This window comes from Ruditapes philippinarum, unplaced genomic scaffold, assembly GCF_026571515.1.
Source record: "Ruditapes philippinarum isolate M1 unplaced genomic scaffold, ASM2657151v2 ctg1882_1_1_1_1, whole genome shotgun sequence".
NCBI classification, from domain to species: domain Eukaryota; kingdom Metazoa; phylum Mollusca; class Bivalvia; order Venerida; family Veneridae; genus Ruditapes; species Ruditapes philippinarum.
The window spans coordinates 459629-481884 of NW_026865725.1; the positions used below are offsets into that span (position 1 = coordinate 459629).

The 22256-nt window shown below is 30.6% G+C and overlaps 2 protein-coding genes across 2 annotated transcripts; both read left to right on the top strand.

Moving 5' to 3' along the window:
- Positions 1–1604: 1604 nt before the first annotated feature.
- On the top strand, positions 1605–6026 carry LOC132730122 (uncharacterized). Its single transcript, XM_060715977.1, has 3 exons — positions 1605–2068; positions 3329–3485; positions 4449–6026. The coding sequence occupies exons 1-3, from the start codon at positions 1767–1769 to the stop codon at positions 5628–5630; spliced, it is 1641 nt and encodes a 546-aa protein (XP_060571960.1). The 5' UTR covers positions 1605–1766; the 3' UTR covers positions 5631–6026.
- A 6569-nt stretch (positions 6027–12595) lies between these two features.
- On the top strand, positions 12596–15193 carry LOC132730101 (uncharacterized). The gene is made up of 3 exons (XM_060715953.1): positions 12596–12920; positions 13205–13370; positions 14324–15193. The coding sequence occupies exons 1-3, from the start codon at positions 12628–12630 to the stop codon at positions 15191–15193; spliced, it is 1329 nt and encodes a 442-aa protein (XP_060571936.1). The 5' UTR covers positions 12596–12627.
- Positions 15194–22256: the final 7063 nt, after the last annotated feature.

Consider the following 22256-nt stretch of genomic DNA (forward strand, 5'->3'; position numbering starts at 1 on the left):
TAAGGCAAACACAGACCAAAGATTACGGTTAAGATAGCAATACATTAAGTAACAAGCACTTATCATAGTATTGCAAGCAATCCATAAGACCCCTACCGGTTAGAACCCCAGCAACATTCTGAAGGGCCATTGGCTATTCACTCATGTTTCTATTTTAAGTAAATTTGTTGAAAAATTTCTTTAAAAGTGATCTCAGGAAACAGTTTTTATGTACAGACAGACAGACGGACTGAAGGACACTCTAAAGTTATTTTTAAACATCCCTGTTATCAAAATATAACATTGAAATAAAGATCCAAGATGTCATACATGATGTGAGTGTAACAAAGAACAATTAGTAATGAAGGTATGAATAATGAATGTTTTTTTTTTAATTTGAAGTAAATGGAAGTTAAAAGAACAAATAAGAAAAATTAAAAGTTTAAGGAGGAGATAATTCTGGAAATATGGATGCTAGATTCATAAACCTTGTTATATTATTATGATGTGGAAGTTTGAAGAAAATCCTATCATGATTGAAGAAGTTGGAGTAAAAATTACCAATTTCTCGAGAAAAAGTCTAAGTTCAAAAGGGGCATAATTCTGGAAATAGTCTTGCTAGAGTATTGAACTTTCTCACACATGTTGAGTGATAATAAAAAACATATATATGAAGTTTGAAGTAGATACATTCAGAAAAAAGAATTTATTAAAAAAAACAATATTTTTTTCATGAAAATTTTAAGTTCAAGGGTATTTTGTGCTAGAGTTGTAAACCTTGTCATATATGATGTGGTTGATGACTAGCAACTTATATTTAAAGTTTGAAGAAAATACCTTAAGAAATATATAAATTATAGTGAAAAAACTTAAAAACTAGAATCAGAAATCTTGAAATTCTTTCTATTTGTTGTCATAGCAACCAGAATTTTCAACATAAGCAGATAAGAAAAAAATATGCATAATTTCCAGACTGCCATCTACCCATATATCAAGTTTCATAAAAATATTTTCAGTACTTTGTGCGTTATCACTGGATCCAGGTTATGTGTAAAATTTGCCATATTTTCAGTCTATTTGTTGCCATAGCAACTAGAATTTTCAACATAGGAAGAAAAGAAAAGACGTGCATAATCTCCATACTGCCATCTATCCATATATCAAGTTTCATAAAAATATTTTCAGTACTTTTTGCATTATCGCGGGATCAAGATATGTGGACGGACGGACTGACGGACGGACAGACGGACGGACTGACGGCCGGCCGGACAGACGGACAGACGGACGGAGGGTAAACCTAAAGTCCCCTCCTGTAAACCGGTAGGGGACTAATAACCATAAAATAAACCTACTCACTTGCAACTCCCGACTGACCTGTTTTATTTCTGGCGTCAAAAACATGACAATTAGATAATATCTTATCTAGAGCTGGCCGTGGTAATGAAACTGATGCTTTGATGCGCTCTAAAATCAAACAATCAACTTTCAATATAAATCAATTTCCATGATGATAATTTAACATTTGAAAGCAATATCCAATCAATGAAAGTCCCTATGGATTACTTTTTAATCAGAATTTCATATAAAAACGGTACCCGGTGAGTCTGAAATCGTAATTTGTGTAGAATTGTTTTGCAATAACTCAAAAAAGCATTTTCAATATCAGACATGCGATGGATATTTTGACGTGAAAAGCGTTTTATTTGGATATTTTTATACAAGGAAAATTTTTTTTTGAAATTTCTTTTCGCGAGTATTAACGGGCCATTTTGATACCACAGACGAAAATGGATTCTAAAAGTGCAAATATTGATATAGATATCTGTGGAAACACATATATAGTTCCGAGAAGAATGTTTGAATGCGGACCTTCATCTCGTTTGTCAAGAATGTATAAAGAAAAAATTATAAATCCAAACATTAAACGCATTTTCATTAACCGACCAATTGAAGGTTTTCTAGCTATTTTGTCTTATTATCAGACAGGCGAGTTACATATGCCGATGACGTCATGTCCGGTGGCGTTCCTTAATGAACTCGAGTATTGGGAGATTTCGCCGGATATTCTATCAGAGTGCTGTTATAACAGGTAAAAATGTTAACCGTCGTTTATCTTACTTTGCTTTAAATCGTCTTTTCAAACTTTTCTTAAATGAAATACACAATGAACATGCTATTGTCAATTGTTCCAAAGCAACAGAAAAAAATGCTTTTCTTTTTTCTGTTACAATGGTTTTATTTTCCAATCATGTTAGACTAGGAGCACTATCCTGGCTGACAGTGTTGCCATATTTTTCTAGTCCTTCTATACCATTTAAATCCAGAATATGTTAAAGTGTAGAGGCCCGAGTACCTTTATAGCCGGTGTAATGGACATTCCTTTCCAGAACTATTTAAATAGAAGTTTCATATATAATCTCAATAACTAGTTTACTATGAGAAAATAATCTAAGACTACAAGATTAGAGTATTGAAAATTATTTAAGTTTATAAAACTATGTATTTGTTGTATCATTATTGTACAATAATTGCAAATATTTTGATAACGATGAATACCGGATACCTATATTTAAAGAAATTTGATATATATATTTATAAATGACTGAAAGCTAGTGAGGCGTTCGTTAAATCATCACAAAACCTAATATTATAGCGGCGGATTATTCTGTTCCGGAACATTTTATTCTGTGTACGTGCAGTGTTCATTGTACAATAAATTATGAAATCATTTTATGTTTACAAATCTTTCAACAAACCACTTAAGGTTATGAAAGTAGCATGATATCACTGTTATTTTATGAAATATAGCTTAATACTTGAATGTCAAAAATTAAGTTAATCTAATGTTCCATGATTATTTTCCCAACTTTTCTAATAAATAAATATGAATATTATCTTATCAATAAATTGATAATAATCATGATTATTAATGATTAATAATTGATCAGACCAGGGTATCAACTTAAGTAGATGTGACATTAAAAAGAATTGGTCGATAATGGAAGGCCTGTAATACAATACAAATTATGTTGATAGTGTTTAGTATCAGACAAAACACCACGCCATGAAATAGTTATATATGAATGTTGGTGGAGATACAAGATCAGATATTGCATATACTCATTAGCAGATGATAACTTCTTCTAGAACAGAATGTTAACAATATAGTATTATTCGTCATATTAGGATTTTCATACTGAATCATTTAGAACGTTATCAACAATTCTTTCTAAACATCAATTTATGAAAATATCAATATGATGCAGTTCTACTGTAAACATCAATTTTTGAAATTCTTATTAAAATGTAATTATAAAGTTTGATTACAGTCATTAATTTTTATCAATAGGGTGCAGAGCTATCTGAGTGATTTGGAAACATTACGCACATTTAAAGAACAGCAAACAAAGTCAGCAACATTGAATCAACAATACAACTGCTTAAATGGATGCCGAGCAAAAATATCATCCATTGTTGAGTACTCAAAGCCTTCACTTATCGGAAAAGTGAGTAAAAACTTAAAGTAAATAATTATTATAGTTTCTTGTTAGCATAATTACCTGTAGGACAGCTGCCTAAATAGCAGCTACTACTAGCAATTCACAACCAACTAACGACGTTGAAAACTACTTGAAGATATGGCAAGTAAAGGTGGATTGTTCCTCAATGGGCACATTTTCCGTAAGTATTTCAAATATTGGTAAAACAAAGAATTGTAGCATTTTGATATTCTAATGAACTATTGTTTGGAACAGGAAATATTGATAAAAACCTGATTTAATATGAACATATTTTATCATGATCATGATGATCAATATTTTGTTCTAGAATACCTTATTATCTTCAAACAAAATATGTAATATTTGTAATATATGTAATATTGGATCTTATGTAACTCACACTTGCAAAACACACTTTCGTGGTTTGTTGTTATGTATAATACTAAATACTATTGACTTGATTATTTATTGTATGACAGACATCCACTATAAACCAATTATCTTTACACCAGACGCACCAAGCAGAGCAAAGATTCATTCGTTTCGCAAATAATTAAATGAGAAAATTCAGCGTTTATCCTGAAGTGTTTCTTCAAATTTTCCCTTCATAGTGTTGTTTTGAATTTCGTTTATTTATTCCAATAGGTCTATCTAGGCATTTTCTTTGATAATTTGTCCATTATCCTTTAATGCTTGTATTATTTTATTTGCATTATACTCTCTTTAAAAATAATAGATGATCAGGTAAAAATTTGCTGATATATGACTTAAAAAATAAAAAGTGCCAAAATTTATTCTTTTTATTATTATTATTTGTTTCGACATGTTTGAAGACAAAACACATTGATAAATAAGTGACTGACTGACTGACCGGTTGGCTTGACGGCTAGATGGCTGACTTGACGCTTGGTCAGGCACACACGTACCCCTTCCAGTCACTTACTCACACACTTATTTCTTTATTTACAGGTTTACCTCGCAGTGACATTTCTGATGGTGATTATTTCTATACTTGTGATGGCATACAGTACAGATCCAAACTTCCAAAGATTAATGACCAATTGCGAACGGCTAGACTACATGCATGCTTCTGGGCTTGCCGATTATGATACAGTCAAACCATACTTAAAACAAATATGTTCCGAAGTCGATATTCCAAATGTGTTTACTAACATATCTGAAAATACAACGGTAAGACTAGAGCGGCATATCAATAAAACTGAGAATAATTTTCTTTTGTTTCTAATCCATGAAGAACATATTAAAAATAAAACATTTCCTAACAACAGCTCTGCTAATGACAACATATTTGGGTTGAACAACTTTACAGAGCAAGTTTTACCCAATGAAAGTTTTATAAACGATTTGAAACATAAAAGTGAAAACAATAGTGAAATAGTTGGAGGGTTGCAGTCTTTCTTTTACATAAAGGAAGCATTCCAAACGACAAAAGAAATTAAAGTTCCAAATTTCAAGGCCAGGATATTTGTTCTTGTTTTATTAGATGGCATCACAACCTTATTTTTCACGATGGACATCATGATAAGGTTGTTAACTTGCCAGTCGGTACGACGCTATTTTAGCTCTGTTATAAATTGTGCAGATATTATCTCACTATTAGGAATATACCTTTATTTAATTTTATATTCAACATGTACCCACTTGAGATACGGAAGCTGGATCGACAGACTGGCATACATGCAAGTGTTACGAGTATTGCGTTTCTTTCGTATTATAGTCAATGTGCGTGCTGGGAAAGTGATGTGGTACTCGGTTCGAAAAAATATAAAAGATCTTTCTATTTTGGTTTTATTCTTGATTACTGCTATGACAACATTTGCAAGCTGTTTTTATATCGCGGAAAGTGGGAAACCCTTTAACAGCATACCAGATGCGTGGTACTGGGCAATCATAACTTTGACAACCGTTGGTTACGGTGATATTCATCCGCAATCCAAGACTGGTAGGCTTGTTGCCTGCGTTTGTGCTGTGTCTGGTATTTTACTTCTTGCTCTGACAGTGCCAGTTTTTGCCAACAATTTCCTTCTCTTGTATCAACACACAGAAACGGAGAACATTGTCACGAAATTTCGAAAACGAAGCAAGAGAAGCAAGAGGAGAAAAATGCATAGCGGTATAGGTGATGAATAGTTTCAGTCCTAATTCATTAAACCTGCAAAATAACTTGTCTGTTTGTTATCTAAGACATTTCATTGTTGTTCTTTGAAAAACAAAGTGGCAACTTACATGATGTAATTATGATTACGTTATCAATCTAAAAGTTTTTGCATTACTTATTAAAAGTTGTAACAACAATAGAATTAAAGCTGAATGGATAATATATTTAAAAGAGGACTGTCATTATGTTGATCATGCCATCAGTTGATACGTATTAAAAGATGTTCAGGACAAATAATCAAAATATCTTAAATATAAAAAGGTTGTCTTTTTTATAAACTGAATGTATTATGTAAATTACAATGGATATCTATAGAATTCTACTTTTGTAACGTGAGCTATTCATTGTTCATGCGAGATAAAATAATAAAATTCGAATGAATTATATCCATATAAAGCATTTTGCTATCCACCTTTTCGTTCACTATGTGCCTTTGGGTGGGTATAATTTCACATAAAGTTGTCGTCATTTATAATGGCTCCAAACAAGTTATTTTCAGGTTTTTACATATAGTAATTTATAAAAGGTGATTTTCTAGAAACTTTCCGTTCAAAATATTCAAGTATTATTATTTTATAACATACATTCCATTTGATATAAATTATTGCATAACTAAACTGAATCATTGCCTTTAGAACAAAAATAATTAAATTGGATTGATTAGTGCAAAACAAATAATGACTTCACTATGACCATGGGTATCATTTTAAATTTACAGGAATCAATATCAAAAGTACTGTGTCTCGTGTTTGTATAACATTTCTGAAAAACATAACACTTGTTAAGGAATGCCACTTTTTAAGGAATGCCATTTCATTCCATAACCAATACATTACTTTTATTTCTTTTTGCATTAATAAATATAATTCAAGGACTGTCTTTGCAATTTTGATGTAATTTTTCGAGGAATCACCCATGTTCCTAACTTTAAAACTTCAGAAGAGCAGGTGGGAAGTTCTCAGTAGCAGCTGTTAAATGTTGCCTCATACTTCATTTTAGTGTTGTTGTATTTTTTCTGGTCCTTCGGTAACATTGATATGAAGATTTAATACCGCTTAAACAGGTGCTAGGAGACGCGATAGATCTTGCACTTTATCTCTTAAGACAGACACAATCAAATCGAGTCTGCAATTTTCATACTATATTTAAGTTTTCGGTTCTTCCCAGGGGTCGCCCCTTTTCCAGAATTTCAAAGGAAAACATGTATTATACAAACCAAGCCTTCATGAAAATTTATTGACAAAAACAATCAATGCAAATCTGCGGTTTAATATTTTAATATTTGTTCATTTAGTTCTTGCAAAGCATTTTCGATTTCCAATTATTTTAATGACATAACCTGTTTATCTGATAGCTGCAAAAATTCACCATTATTCATCTAAGTATGTTGAATTCTACATAAGCCGGTGCAAGGGCGTTTGATAGTGACTTGCACTTTCAAGTGCCGTTCTTGAACGAACAACATTTTCAATTTTTCCGTTTTGGAAGTTCGTAAGGGATTTCATTTTTTCTATATTCGGTTATATGATGATCAATGGTGACCATGGGATTCATTATGGAAAAAATGAAAGCATCTTTTAAGTACCAGACAGCAGAGGGTTATGCTTTTATATTTATTTTTATTATTTTCATGTCATGAAATCGGTTAATATAGTTTGTATGTTTTGGGTTTTACGTCACATCGACACAGTATAGGTCATATCGCGACGTTCCAGCTTTACTGGTGGAGGAAGACCTCAGGTGCCCTACCGTGCATTTGTTCAGGCACGAACGGATACCTTAGTAGAACCACCGACGTTCCGTAAGCTAGCTGGATAGCTTCCTCTAATGAAAGAATCCAAAGTCCCTGTCGGGATTTGAACCCACAGAGGTGAGGGGCAAGTGGTTTGAAGTCAACGACCTTAACCACTCGGCCACGGACGCCCCAAAATCGGTTAATAAAGCAGTCTGTGATTATAAAGTAGTAAGTTTTCTTTTTCGTATTTGAATTTTTTCCCCATTTTACACATTATTCAAGACCGTTTAATGTACTTCTTTCAGAAAAAAAAGTTTTTTTTATTTAGAAGAAGAATGATTATTTATAATACATGTGCAAACAGTGAATTTATCAACTATATATAGCTATTTTTGAGTAATTGAAATAAAAAGCAACTGCATTCTGCAGACAGGTCATATACTCCTAAATTATATCTTGGGGATGTGAACAGTAGCTTGCACTTTCTGGTACCAGCATTAAGTAAGACGAAGCCTGCAATATTTTCAATATTGCCGTTTTGGACGTTCTTTAAGGATTCTGTTGTTGTTTTTTTGTTGTTGTTGTTGATCAAGAAATATTTTTCGTTCATCACACAAAAAGAGGTCAGATATTTTCAAGTTATTTATTCCAAAATGTAAAGGTTCCCCGAGTATAAGGAGTGTAAGTATTTATTTACATTACTGCAAATAAAAAAAATGATGTGACATTTATTGAAAGGAAAAAAATTCCGAGAGGTCGAATTCCATATTAAACCTCTCATTTAGAATTTAATTACTACTCGTGATCACATTAGTTTGATTTATAATGCAAAAACGTAACAGATAGTTCATTGTTGCTATGACAACATAGCAATAAATTTATAATAAGTAATATCTTAACGAGTTTTATGAATGTTATATTTACTAAATACTCGTTTATAGAATATTAATGTGTTCATTGTACAACTTTAATGTTCATTAAAAAAGAGGAAAAAGCACAGAATTATACAAAGTCTGTATAGCTTTGTTTCATATATCTTAAGTTTGCTTATGTTATTACAATCGTTTATTTATCCAAATAAGGAGCGTTATAATCTAAACTCGTGACTGTACTTGAAACATCATCTAAATGACCTTAATTTAGATCATAGCAAAATTCAAAAGCATGAATAACTACCCCTAAGCACACCAGTTACCACTGCAACCAGTAAGTTTTGGGATGTAGATAAGCATTGGATAATTTTCTTTCCTGTGTTTGAATTCTGGTTCAATTATTTATATCGGTTCAGTTAAATTTCGTTTCAAAGGAATTCATAATTAAATATGGATATTGAACCCCTTGTGGATATTCTAAACGCCTTAACTTCAGGTGAAAGGCATTCGATTTTCTTTGTGTGAAACAATTCATAATAGAATATATATATTTGAAATCTTATTATTCAAGACACGTTCTGGAAGGAAAATATGCTTTGGTAAATCTATCTAATATGGCAGACTGCCGCAATGTTTTGATCACATATCCATGGCGAATTTTCGCACCGTTTTCGGCACATATTTATGGCAGAATATATCTGTGTTATGATCACATATCCATGGCAATGAATGACGCCCTGTTTTGGTCACATATCTATCGATACATTGATGTACATTTAGGCAATACCTAAAAGCGTAATGTGGTTTACATGTACGGAATTAAATATTTGGTGCCGTTACAAGAATTTACCACAAAGTAATTGATTTTTCTTGCAAATATTCATGCTATTCACAGCGGGTTGGAAGAATTATTTTTGTAGAATTTCTACAAAATAATCGATAAAATCATAACTGGTTATATATAATGAGGTACTATTACATTTTATTATTTTATGTCAGATCTACAGAACTATAATTTGGCAAGTGTGAGAAGGGACAACCGGAACAAACAACATAACAATTCCAATGATATATTGTCAAATAAATAACAGAATAGTACATATATCTTGAGTGGCGGAAATCAAATGCGAAATAAATGAACTTTCATGAATAAGGTTACCAAAAATTATACTCTCACATAAGAGATAGTAGTTGTATATTTTACTTTCAAATTTAATTTTCAAAATAAATGTACAATCCAGCTATAGATACTTTGCAGTTAATAAATAATGGCTTTTTCTTGTGTTAAAACATCTTTGCCACTGAATAATATGTATTCAGCTTGTCTTCTAGCTCGAAAATACAACGCATGTAACGGGTATGTCAAACACTAGATGCAATTTGTGAATGTATCTCATTGACTAGTAAAATTGTAAATTATTTTACAAACCAGAAAGCGCGAGTGAAGATAAGAATTGCTTTGAAGTGGTAAAACTGGTCCTTCGAAATCACAGAAACCAATATTTGTAATGTTAGATCAACCTTCTTCAGGTGCAAGGGGTGCAAGAAAAATTTCATTGTATCTCTTGAGCTGACTGCAATTTTTGCATTTTAATTTCAATTTCTATTGGTCACAGGGGATCTTCCTTTCCATAATATTTATTTTGCAAACATTACAAATAAGGTAGGGTAGACCAAGAACATCAGCTACGATCATTCTGGAAAAACAACTAAGTATAGAAAAAATCTTTGCAATTGAGAAAACAAAATATCAAGGGTATTTATTGTTTAATTTTGTTTGCACAAACATTTTGAATAAAGTAAACAATCTCTGATACCATGCCATAATAATTCATTTAAAAATACAAAGACTCTAACACATTTAAAATGTCTATGTACCCAAACGGGACAATTTTAATAAAGCGCTTCTTAAATTGAAATCAAAGAAATATGCACGGTATTCTGAAATTCAAATCCTGCTGTTTTTTTTTGTTTTAGTTGGGGGGAGGTTGTTTTTTTTATTCAATTAAAATGATTTTTATGGTTTGCATATCATGGAAATTTTAATTGACTTTTACTGTGTGTTAGGCAAGAGAAAAAGAAAATAAGACTGTTTAGAAAAAGAACTTGCAAAAACAGAATACTACTTAGTATTTGGTTTCAGATATAAAAAAATATTGCTTACTACTTGAACGGGCTAGATACACCAAACTGTTCGTAAGTAGTAGAACATTTAAAATTGAGAATATATCTTTTAATCAGACGTTGTGACATCGTAAAAATGAATGCATCTGCTCAAGTCCACTGGTAGAATTGAAACAAAAGAGATATTGTAGGGTAGAAAAAGGTGTCAGATTCATTAAAATTATAATAAGAGCAAACAAAATGCATGCATCATGAAAATTATATACGGAAAGAGGATATTTAGCTATAATAATATTATGATGATTCATAATATTTTAAAGATCAATATTTTCAATATAATTTACTGTATATGATTAACAATATCCAATGGGCTGTTTAAAATCTGTGATAAAATGTCACGTTATGTACAAGTGAAGATTATTAATTATGTAATGACCAATGTTCGTGAACTTTCAATAATAGGCTGTAGAGATATCTACCTTGTTTTATAGCTTTACCATGACCGCTGGATATTTAAGTTAACTATACTCTGGGGATATATAATTTCCAGGCAGAAAATTAATACGAATCTCTGGACTTCACAGATGGGCGTGTTTATGTTTGGGTGCTATCTGAGTGTGACTATAAAAGCTTAGAAATATTGCAAATATATAAATCGCTATAAGATATACATAAAGCTGGATACCAATTACTATTACTGTAAGTATTATTCTAAATGAAATCATAATTCAAGGGAATAGTATACAATTTTGTTTCTCCCAATATCTTAGTTTGATTGTGGTTAAGATTTCTTTCTGATTTCGCATGTTCCATTGTTTTCCTTTGCAATTGTTTTGTTCGTTTTTTTGTTTTGTTTTTATTTATTTATTTATTTTTTATTTTTATTTTTGCTCTTTCTTTTCTTTTCCTTTGTTTACTTTGTTTGGTTTTTTTTTATTTCTTGTTTCTTTGTTTATATTCAAATACAATACAGTAAATTCAGTCTGCTTTTCATGGTAGAACGGTATTTCAAATATTTGTAATTCATCTTATCTCATTCCAGTTAACGAAATCCTATTTTTTCGGAATATTTTATTCATATTTTGTGTTTGACATTCATGTACTAATCATTTGAGCCTTTTTTACGACGTCAAGATTTAGGTTTTAAGTTTTGCATTACTTTGGAAATAACGTTATTTTGATTTTTTTAACCTAGTTTTTTTTTCAAAACTGCCTTAAATAAATGTACAAATACAAAACATTTATTCTTTCAATATAATAATGAGATGTCCAATAATGAGTGGAAGATTAATAATATCACGTGATTCAATTGATCTTAAATTTTTAGTTAATCCCTGTTTATTCTTATAATAAACTCGGAAAGGAAATTGTATGTAGCCGCTAATTGCTCCACTGAGGTTCTTTGACATGATTGGTGTATAATTTGGTGTAGGTCTAGACCAATAATTTGACAGTGCAAAATTTTGGAATATTCGCTCATTTTTACTATCTGTTTCCTATGTTTCCGTTTAAAATGTTCCTGCTGATCTATGAACTAATTTCATATTTTATTATTCGGACTTATGGACATTAGAAGAGATCCATAAACAGCTGTATTATGAAGTGGCAACTCATGTTAGATAATATTTAACTCTAAATATACAATTTAGAACTTTATCATCTTTTAAAAGAAAATTATAAATATAATTTAGTTTTATTTTAATAAGATATTTAAATGAAAATGCTCTGTATTGAAACATGCCTTTTATTTACTACATAAATCTTTGTTGTTTTTTAGGCAAAATATAATTATTCACTATCAATTTTACCTGAAGTTGTTTAAAAACATATTCTATTTTCGGAAATATTAAGTCACCACATTTAGCTACGTCAATTATAACCCCCGATTTTCGCAAGAAGCAGTGCCAATAATATATATTTATCCCGATTTAATTATGTAAACAATGATTTTTACATTTTTGCTGAATTTATTGTACAAATTGCTTATTAACATTATTACCGCTATTATTTAATATGTTTTTATTTTAGCAATTGTTAGGACTATCAAACTTTGACATAGAAATCTTTACAGAGAGAACTGTGAAGCCAATTGGATACTTGTACACATTCATAAATTCTAGAATTTTTTTTTATTTATTTATTTATTTGTTTATTTATTTATTTATTCATTTATTTATTTAAATATTTATTTATTTTGTAGAAGGTAATCTGTAAGCGACCTACATTTCCAAGAAAACAATGCCTACTGCTGTTGTTTTAGAAGTTTGTGGGCAAGTGTTCCCTATTCCTCCCGAAACCATAGAAAATGGTCCTAGTTCACGTCTAACTCGTTTATTCAAGGCCGGTTGGTCACATGAAAAGTCGGAACGTATTACTATCAACCGACCAGCAGAATGTTTTGCCGCTATTTTGGCATTTTATCAAACAGGAGAACTACATATCCCTATGACGTCATGTCCGGGAGCGTTCTTAAATGAAATAGAATATTGGGAGATATCACCGGAAGTTCTTTCGGGGTGTTGCTACTACAGGTAAGATTTTAAATTACATAGAACGAATAATAAAAATATGCTATTCTGAAAATAAGATGTTTTATATCTAAATAATTCAATAAAATATTCAAGTCATCTGGTATGTATCTCTTGAAACTCAACTTTCAATGGTTTTGAAATTCAACATTATACACATGAAACCGTTTTACAATTAAGTAAAAGCATAATTTACTTTTTTATCAAAAAACCAAATGATAACAACTTGAACATTTAGCGAAATATATTACAATTAATGTTATTTAATTTTATTCTATTATAACAAGGTTGCAGAGTTTCCTTGATGAACAGGAAACAGTTCGAACATTTAAAAGCAAACAGAAGCAGACAGTTCACAAGTTTTCAAAGACCAAGTCCCAGAATTGTTTTCAAAAATGTAGAGCAAACATATGGGAAATAATCGACTATACAAAACCATCTATACTTGGAAAGGTTCGTTAAACTTTATGCATGCATTTTGCAAAAATAAAATACGGTTTATCTCCTAGACTTTTTACGGACAAATAGTATTAATTCAAAGGTAACAATAAAATTGAGATTAAGTAAAAGTTGGGTGAATTAAAGTCTTTTTATAATAAAGGTGTACCCAACACTAAGGTCATTAAGCCTAAAAAAATGTTAACATTGTTCATTGATTACGTAATTACCAAGTTGTTTCTGATCTATAGTTTTGTTTCATAGGTCATTTGGTATGTACATTTAAAACTTAATGTTAAGGTTATTATTTTGTTTCAGTATAATAACGTATACATGTATATTAAAACAAGTAATCAATAAATGTCATTGAAATTATGAACTATATTTAGTATCATTGCTGACGTTTTATATACAGATGTGTAAAAAACTCTTAATTACGTTACTACTTCTGGTAACATTAAAGGTCTTGATATACAATGTATAGATATTACACTACGGTCATTTATAAAAGTCCCAAGTCAAACAAATCTATGGTCATCCTTCGTAAACAATAAAAACAAATAAATTACATAACAAAACGTCTTTAAAATGCAAAGACATTTAAATTGGGTCTGTCAATGAGTGATAATGGAAAAGTGCAACATTACTCACGCCCTGTTGAGTCGTTATAAGTCTTCAACACTTAATTTTCTGTAAACAATGATCCCGATCGACCAAAAATATAAAACAACACTAAAGTGAAGTACGGGTTAACTTTTTAGTGCTGCACATGGTACTTGACACCTGCTTATTTAAAGTATTAAAATCTGGAAAATGAGTGGCCCTCTCTTTTAAGAATTAAAATAAATAAATTAATAATAAATCGTTCCCTTCGTGCTTTGTTTATTCACACACTTTGATGGGATTGTATTGATTTATTCGCATTTAGCTTGAAAACAAAGATTCTTAACACAATATTTTGTTTTCAGCTTTACCTTCTCCTATCAATTGCAATGGTACTAACGTCAATATTTACACTTGCATACAGTACTGACCCAATCTTCAGAAGGACAATGACAAACTGCGAGCGCCTAGAGTACATGGTAACGACAGGGGTGGAAGGCTTTGAAATAATCCGTCCATATTTACAAGAACTATGTGGCGAGAGTGATGTGCCTAAATTCACATCTGAGCTCGCAGAAAAGCTTAATCGTACGGACATTTTCCATTTAGTACGTGACACAGATGGAATGCAGGAGGACGAAGATTTCTTGACCTTTGAGTTCATAACAACCCGAGTAGATCAATCTGGACCTGATAGCCGTCCTGGACCTGAGACTGCGAAAACTTTTGACACTGAACTGATTTCAAAACACTTCAACAAATCAAATATTGACTTGAAAGTTAACAACACTGAAATTATTACATTTTTAGGAGACATTGCAAATATGGCAATTGATAATGATACAGATATTTTATCGGACAATTCTAACCTTACTTCATCTACTGGTGATACAATGTTTCCAATACTGTCTTTAGCCACATCACCCATGATACATTTAGATATTGCTCGTGTTACTGTACCGAATTTGCAGACGAAAATATTAACTCTGACGATTTTGGAAATGATAACAACCCTTTTCTTTTCAGTCGAACTATTGCTTAGGTTATCAACATGTCCTAATCTAAAATTCTACTTTCTATCCATAATAAATATTTCTGACGCATTGTCCCTCTTGGGAACCTACCTGTACTTTGCCTTGTACAGCATATATCCCCATCTACGATTCGGGAGTTGGATTGACTATCTTGACTATTGTCAAATGTTGAGGTCATTAAATCCCATTCCATTTGTTTGAGGTCATTATCTGAGAAGAAGAAGAAATCTTGACAAAACCGCAAAGAGATTTTAACAAAAAGAAGAAACAAGCAAAACACAAACTGTTTAAACAATGACAATACTTTGCCACACTGGTAGTTTTGTTGTAATTATGTTGTAAAGTTGTTAAAGATTTAATGCTTCAAAATTAAAAAGGGGGAATAGTCTAAACTCTGTATGTCTGTTAGAATTATTTTAGTCGACATTTCTTCAAATTCAATATTTTGAATAACGAATGGGACACTTAAAATAATCCTTCAATAATATTCTATGTATCCTCCTTCCAAAACAAAATATTTACAGTAAAAAAGTGTAGTTTCCTTGTAACGCGCTTAAAGAGTACCCACTTCCCACTCTTGTATTTTATAACGTATTTTACATGTCTTTATAAGCTATGTAGTAAATAAAAATGATTATATGCTGTAAATTATTATATCACTATTGAGAACCAATTTAAACTTGAACTCATTTGAATATAAGAAAAAATATTTTTAGTTTTCTTGGCAAGAGGCCCCCTATGGTAATAATCGTTTTATTCACCTCGCCCACAATGAAATTTGATTAGTTTGTCAAAATTGTGAATATTATTTTAATTCGGAATCTATTTCAATAACTGTATTTTATTTGTTATTCAAAATTGTAGATTTGCAATCAATTTGAAATAGAAGCTTCTTTAATTTATAATCCATAAAATCAATTCAATATTATTAAATGGTGTTCGTAAGTGAGTTTAAATTATAAGTCTTCTATTGCAACGCAATATACGTTTTTTATTGAAAATAAAATAAGGACCTACAATCTTTATCACACCCTTTTATGTGAATATGTAAATGAAATTATAATCAATCAATTCATGTTAAAGGTGTTAAAAAATAGGTTTAGAAGAACACTAATCTCTAACAAACACCGTTATCAAAATGAAGGGTCTTTCGGGAAAAAAGAAAAACAATGCAAAATAAAATTTAACGTATTAATTTTATCATCATTCAGTTCCAATAATGATCTTCTTTATTTACTAATTGGTTCCTTAAACTAAGAAACATACTCTGAATACATGGTATAATCTCACACAGTTTATTTAATAAAATTGTATTAAATCGTCACCTATCTTTTATGTTATTAATTAATATCTATCTCTATGTTGTTTCTGGGTGTTATTTACATTTTTAATTCATTTTTATCTACATAATCGTAAATTATTTTAATAAAATTTGACGTCCATTATTGTTTGTCATGTGAATATTCTTATTTAACGTGATTGTAATGCATTTAATAGTTGTACAGAAGGTTTAAAAGGAACGAACTGTTCAATTCTTGTTAATTGTATTTATCGCCGTCCAGGATAAAATGGAAGAGATATTCTTGCATAGCAGACTGGCGTTTCCGTGAGTTTTACCCATGCCGGAAATTTCATCTGGCATGGGGGGTGCCAGATGAGTCGCGTGCCAAACAACAACGTCATTTTAGCGCCATTTATGAATGAACCGCGTTAAAATGACGTCGTTTTAGAAGTGAAATATGTCTTAGGATGACGTCATTTCGCCGTTGTTATTTAAGTAGTAAGTTCATACGCTATTGTAAGAAAATAGTTATGAATGAAATGACTTTAATTTCCATGAACATATATCATATTGAGGTAAACCATTTTAAATATGAAATAATATGGCAGAATATGCAAGAAAAAATATCTTTCATATGTTTGCGGTTCGGATCGGAATATCCGTCCCTCGGGAACCCGCCTATGGGCGGTAACTCGGCAAGCCTCGTTACCGCCCAATGGGCGGGTCCCCTCGGGTCGGATATTCCGGTCCGAACCGCAACATATGACAGATATTATTAGTCTTGTCTCTATAAAATAAAATGTAAAGAATATTTTTTTAAAAAAGTGTACAGGAATGAGGATAGTTCAATAACTTTTTGGTTAATTTGTAAATGATAACAAAAATTATATAGTTAAACGAAAAACAAGTTAAAAGGACACCTGAAATAGAAGTTGTTCTTCTTTGAAATCATCAATATCAATATGCCATAATTTAATTTCAATGTCAGATATTAATGACAACGGCAGTTTCGAGAAGAGAAAGTTGTAATAATAGAGTAAGTATTTCTATTTGCATTTTTCACTTATATCGATTTCAATGTTTTTTATTGAAATTCTATTTATCAAATATCAGCGCAAAAAACTACAATCGTTTATGCACACAGCCCTTGCTATATGGTGAAAATCACTGAAAAGGGAAGAAAAATTTACCCATCAATCAAAGTTACATGTACATAAATATTTACCCCATCTAAAGGTAGGTGTGTGAGAGTCATTAGAAACATGCTAGATACATGTAACTAAAAAACGTTATCAGTAGAGAGGAAAAGGGTCTTTGCCGAAAATAGTTTAAAAACAAGTGCAGAAGAATGAAGAATGTTTAATTTCGTATATAATTTCTATATCACGATTCAGTTCACAAAATAATGTATCTTACAACATTTCAAATTAATATCTAATTTGGTTCAACTTTGAAAAAAGAAACCAGTTTACTCTGAATAAATTGTATTAATCGTCACCACAGTTTATTCTGAATAAATTGTATTAATCGTCACCCCTCTTTTACTGTTGCATTCACATTGCAATATCTATCTCTAATGTGTTCAATCATGGGTTGTTTCATTTACATTCATTTGCAAGTTGCAGTTGTTTTATCTTTACATAATTCTGTAAAATTGATAATTTTAAGCTAAAAAATAAGAACATTGATAAAGTGTCGCTATTTTATGTGTTTTACACGAGGGATTAACCAAAAATTCGTAGCTTTTTAAATATCTCTTGAATTTCAACGTGTATTGTAATGACATTTTATCAGTATTATCAACACATTTTAAAAGGAACAGGTAACTGTGTCAATAAATAATGATTATTTATTGCTTTTAAATAATCTATGCTTTAATTTAATTTCAAGGTTACAAAATGGGTATTTTCTTAATAGCTACAAGACATAATTATCATGTCATTGTTATGCAAGCATTGCTAACATTTCTTTTTGTATTGAAAACTTAAAAGAAAACATACTTTGCATGTAAAACAGTCATACTTCAACCGTGTATGTTTCTAAAATATACTTCTTGCTTAGTCTCACTCCGAGTAGAGAAAGTTGTTATAATAGCGTTAGTATTTCTATTTGAATTTTTCACTTATGTCGGTTTCAATGTTTTTTTAAGCAAAAATGGGCACAAAAACTACAATCGTTTATGCACACAGCCCTTGCTACATGGTGAAAATTACTGAAAAGGGAGAAACAATTTATCCATCAATCAAAGTTACATAAATATTTACCCCATCTCAAGAGTCATTAGGAACATGTTAAATTCATGCAACTCAAATAACGTTATCAGAAGAGCGGAAGAATGTTAAATTTCGTATATATTTCTATATCACGATTCAGTTCACAAAATAATGTATCTTACAACATTTCCAATAAATATCTAATTTGGTTTAACTTTGAAAAAAGAAACCAGTTTACTCTGAATAAATTGTATTAATCGTCACCACAGTTTATTCTGAATAAATTGTATTAATCGTCACCCCTCTTTTACTGTTGCATTCACATTGCAATATCTATCTCTTAGTCGTTCAATCATGGGTTGTTTCATTTACATTCATTTAATTAAATATTTAATATTGATAATTTTAAGCTAAAAAATAAGAACATTGATAAAGTGTCGATATTTTATGTGTTATACACAAGGGGTTATCCAAACATTCGTAGCTTTTTAAATATCTATTGAATGTCAACGTGTATTGTAATGAAATTTTTTCAGTATTATCAACACATTTTAAAAGGAACAGGTAACTGCGTCATTAAATAATGATTTTATATTACTTTTAAACAAGCAATTATCATAGTATTGCAAGCAATTCATAAGTCCCCTACCGGTTAGAACCCCAGCAACATTCTGATGGGCCATTGGCCGTTCAATTTTACCAGTGAATTAATGACATGAATGAACTTAAATCTTTTGAGTTCTAAGTTTGTCTATATCACAGTAATGTGTTAAGTTTCCCTGCCCTTGTAAGGAAATTATGTTTATACAACCCTGTCATATTATTACGATGTGGGATTTTAAAGTAAATCCTAAAAGAAATGAAGAAGTTGGAGTAAAAAATACCAATTTCTTGAAGAAAATCTAAGTTCAAGGGGAACATAATTCTGGAAATAGTCTTGCTAGAGTATTTAACCTTCTCAAAAATGTTGAGTGATAATAAGAAACATATATATGAGGTTTGAAGTAGATACATTAGGAAATAAAGAAGTTATTTAAAGAAGACAACTTTTTTTTCATAAAAAAATCTATATTCAAGGGAGGTAATACTGATAATTTTTGTGCTACAGTTGTAAACCTTGTCACATATGATGTGGTTGATGACCAGAAACTTATATTTAAAGTTTGAAGTAAACACCTTAAGAAATAAAGAACTTATAGTAAAAAAGCTGACAAATTTAAATCAGAAATCTTGAAATTCAGGCTATTTGTTGCCATAGCAACCAGAATGTTCAACATAGGAAGTAAAAAAAAGATGTGCATAATCTCCAGACTGCCATCTACCCATATTTCAAGTTTCATAAAAATATTTTTAGTACTTTTTGAATTATCACTGGATCCAGTTTATGTGTTAAATTTGCCATATTTTCAGACTATTTGTTGCCATAGCAACCAGAATTTTCAACATAGGAAGAAAAGAAAAAGATGAGCATAATCTCCATACTGCCATCTATCCATATACCAAGTTTCATAAAAATATTTGTAGTATTTTTGCGTTATCGCGGGATCCAGTTTTGTGGACGGACTGACGGACTGACAGACAGACGGACGGACGAAAAGACGGACGGACAGACGGACGGAGGGTAAACCTAAAGTCCCCTCCGGTTAAACCGGTAGGGGACTAATAAGCACATACACGGCACTCGGCTCATGGTAGAAATGCGCAGTTAATCATTGTGTATTTTTTGCAAAAAACTAATATTTAATCACATGTTTCTTCTATGACTTCATCTAAGTAATTCTTTAAAATAATGGATGTCCGTTACTTTTTGTCGATATTGCTAGCAACGGCAGAGGCCGATATTGTTTACAACGGGAAAATGACAGGCACGCAGAAATTAGAAAATCACGAGATCAAATTTTTGTTGTAATTTGGGAATTACATCTATATAAACATTTTATAAAAAAAATCAGAAGACGAACAGAGGAAAGAAAATTTCAAGATCCTTAGTGTTTATGTGGCATATAATAGTTCCATTGTACTAGTATCATAATAAATACATGTGCTAGATTTTATTGTTTTATAATTATAAAATGTAAATATGACAATCAATTATTGATAGAATACCTGAAGAAAAATCAAATACATTTAACTAGATGAAGTTGGAAATTAAACATTTTGTATGTTGCTATCATTAGATGTTAAGTTTAAAATGACCATAAACAAACTCAGTCAGCTAATTGACATAAAAATATTCATTTCTAATGCAAAAGCCAAAAATGTTCTTCCTTACACAACATGTCATTTCACGCAGTAACCCCCGACCCCTCCCTTTTAGTATGATTACGAAAATCAAACTATACGATCGTATTTGAAACATGTAATCTTTTAGATTACTAGCAAAAATGGTGAAACAATATTGAAACATTTTAATTTTTAGTGGCTAACTCCATTTCATTTTTAAAGATATTAAAAACTACGGATTTGCATCAGAAACATGAATCTAGGAAATCATCTAAATCGAAGAAGACACAAAAGTGTTTGGAAAAGGAAAGAAAGAACTAAGACGGGTGAAATCTCTCGATATTTTTTCTTCAGAGTTAGGTTGCAATCGTCTAAAAAATTTAATTTAAAGCACATTTATTGTTTATGTAAAAATGCTGACCATGTTATATCAGTTATAAGACTATATCTCTTTTTGAATATTGTTTCTGTTTCCTATTTTGAAATGAAACAAATTTAATATTCAAAAGTTAGATTAATTTAGATTAAAAGAGCAATTTTTATTTTTAAGGACTTTTGTTTTTATTCACTACATTTCCGTTTAATGAATTTATTTATTTATTTATTTATATTTTCATTTATTAATTTATTTATTTTGATTTTAATTTTTCATTTTTATATTGTGTATATTTTTTATGTATTCAGATAATGTCAGCGATATTTATGTCAGCATATTAATAGCATTCATATGGTACTTATTTGCTATATACTCGTATGTAACAAAAAAGAGCTGTGTCTTGTATCTGTTTGTCACATTACCGTTTCTATGAATTATGCAATGCAAATTTATACAAATGTTCATTTATATATAAAGAGAGAGAGACAGATTTTATCATAATAATTTTACGTTTTATCATTATAGCATAATTTGAATAGTGGCATTAACAGGCGGCACATTAATTATTTACAATGCGTAATAAAATCAACAAATATATATATCAAAGTGCGTTAATGTAGATAACAATAAGTGCCCGTTGGTATTATAAAATGTCAAACTAATCATGTACACATTAGGTAAATGGTTATTGAATCCCTGACGTGCTGAGATAATTTTAATTTCATTAATTGCATTCCATTGTGCAACTTTCATTAGTTTTATGACATTTTCAATCTCATATCTAATTCTTTGATTCCGAAATTTATTATTCCCTTTCGAAGTAATGGAATTGTTGAACTTAATTTGTCTGTTGCATCAACCTGCAACTTGTGTCAATTTTAGTTTTCATTCTCTATGTCTCCGACCATTATGTTTAGATGGCAGATTCACACTTTCAAATACGTTTTCAGGACAATAACATTGCCGTTATGTTCACTTGTCGAGGTAACTGTTCTAACTGATTGAAAAAGTCATCTTGTACAATTTGATATTTTGTGGGAACATCCACCATGCCTATTGATCCACGTATGTATAACTATCAAATGCAATTTATTTTTAGGTTGTTAGAAATGTTAACTTTGTGTTTGAATTAATGTGTTTGAACGCAATAAAAAGGAGTCTATACTGCCA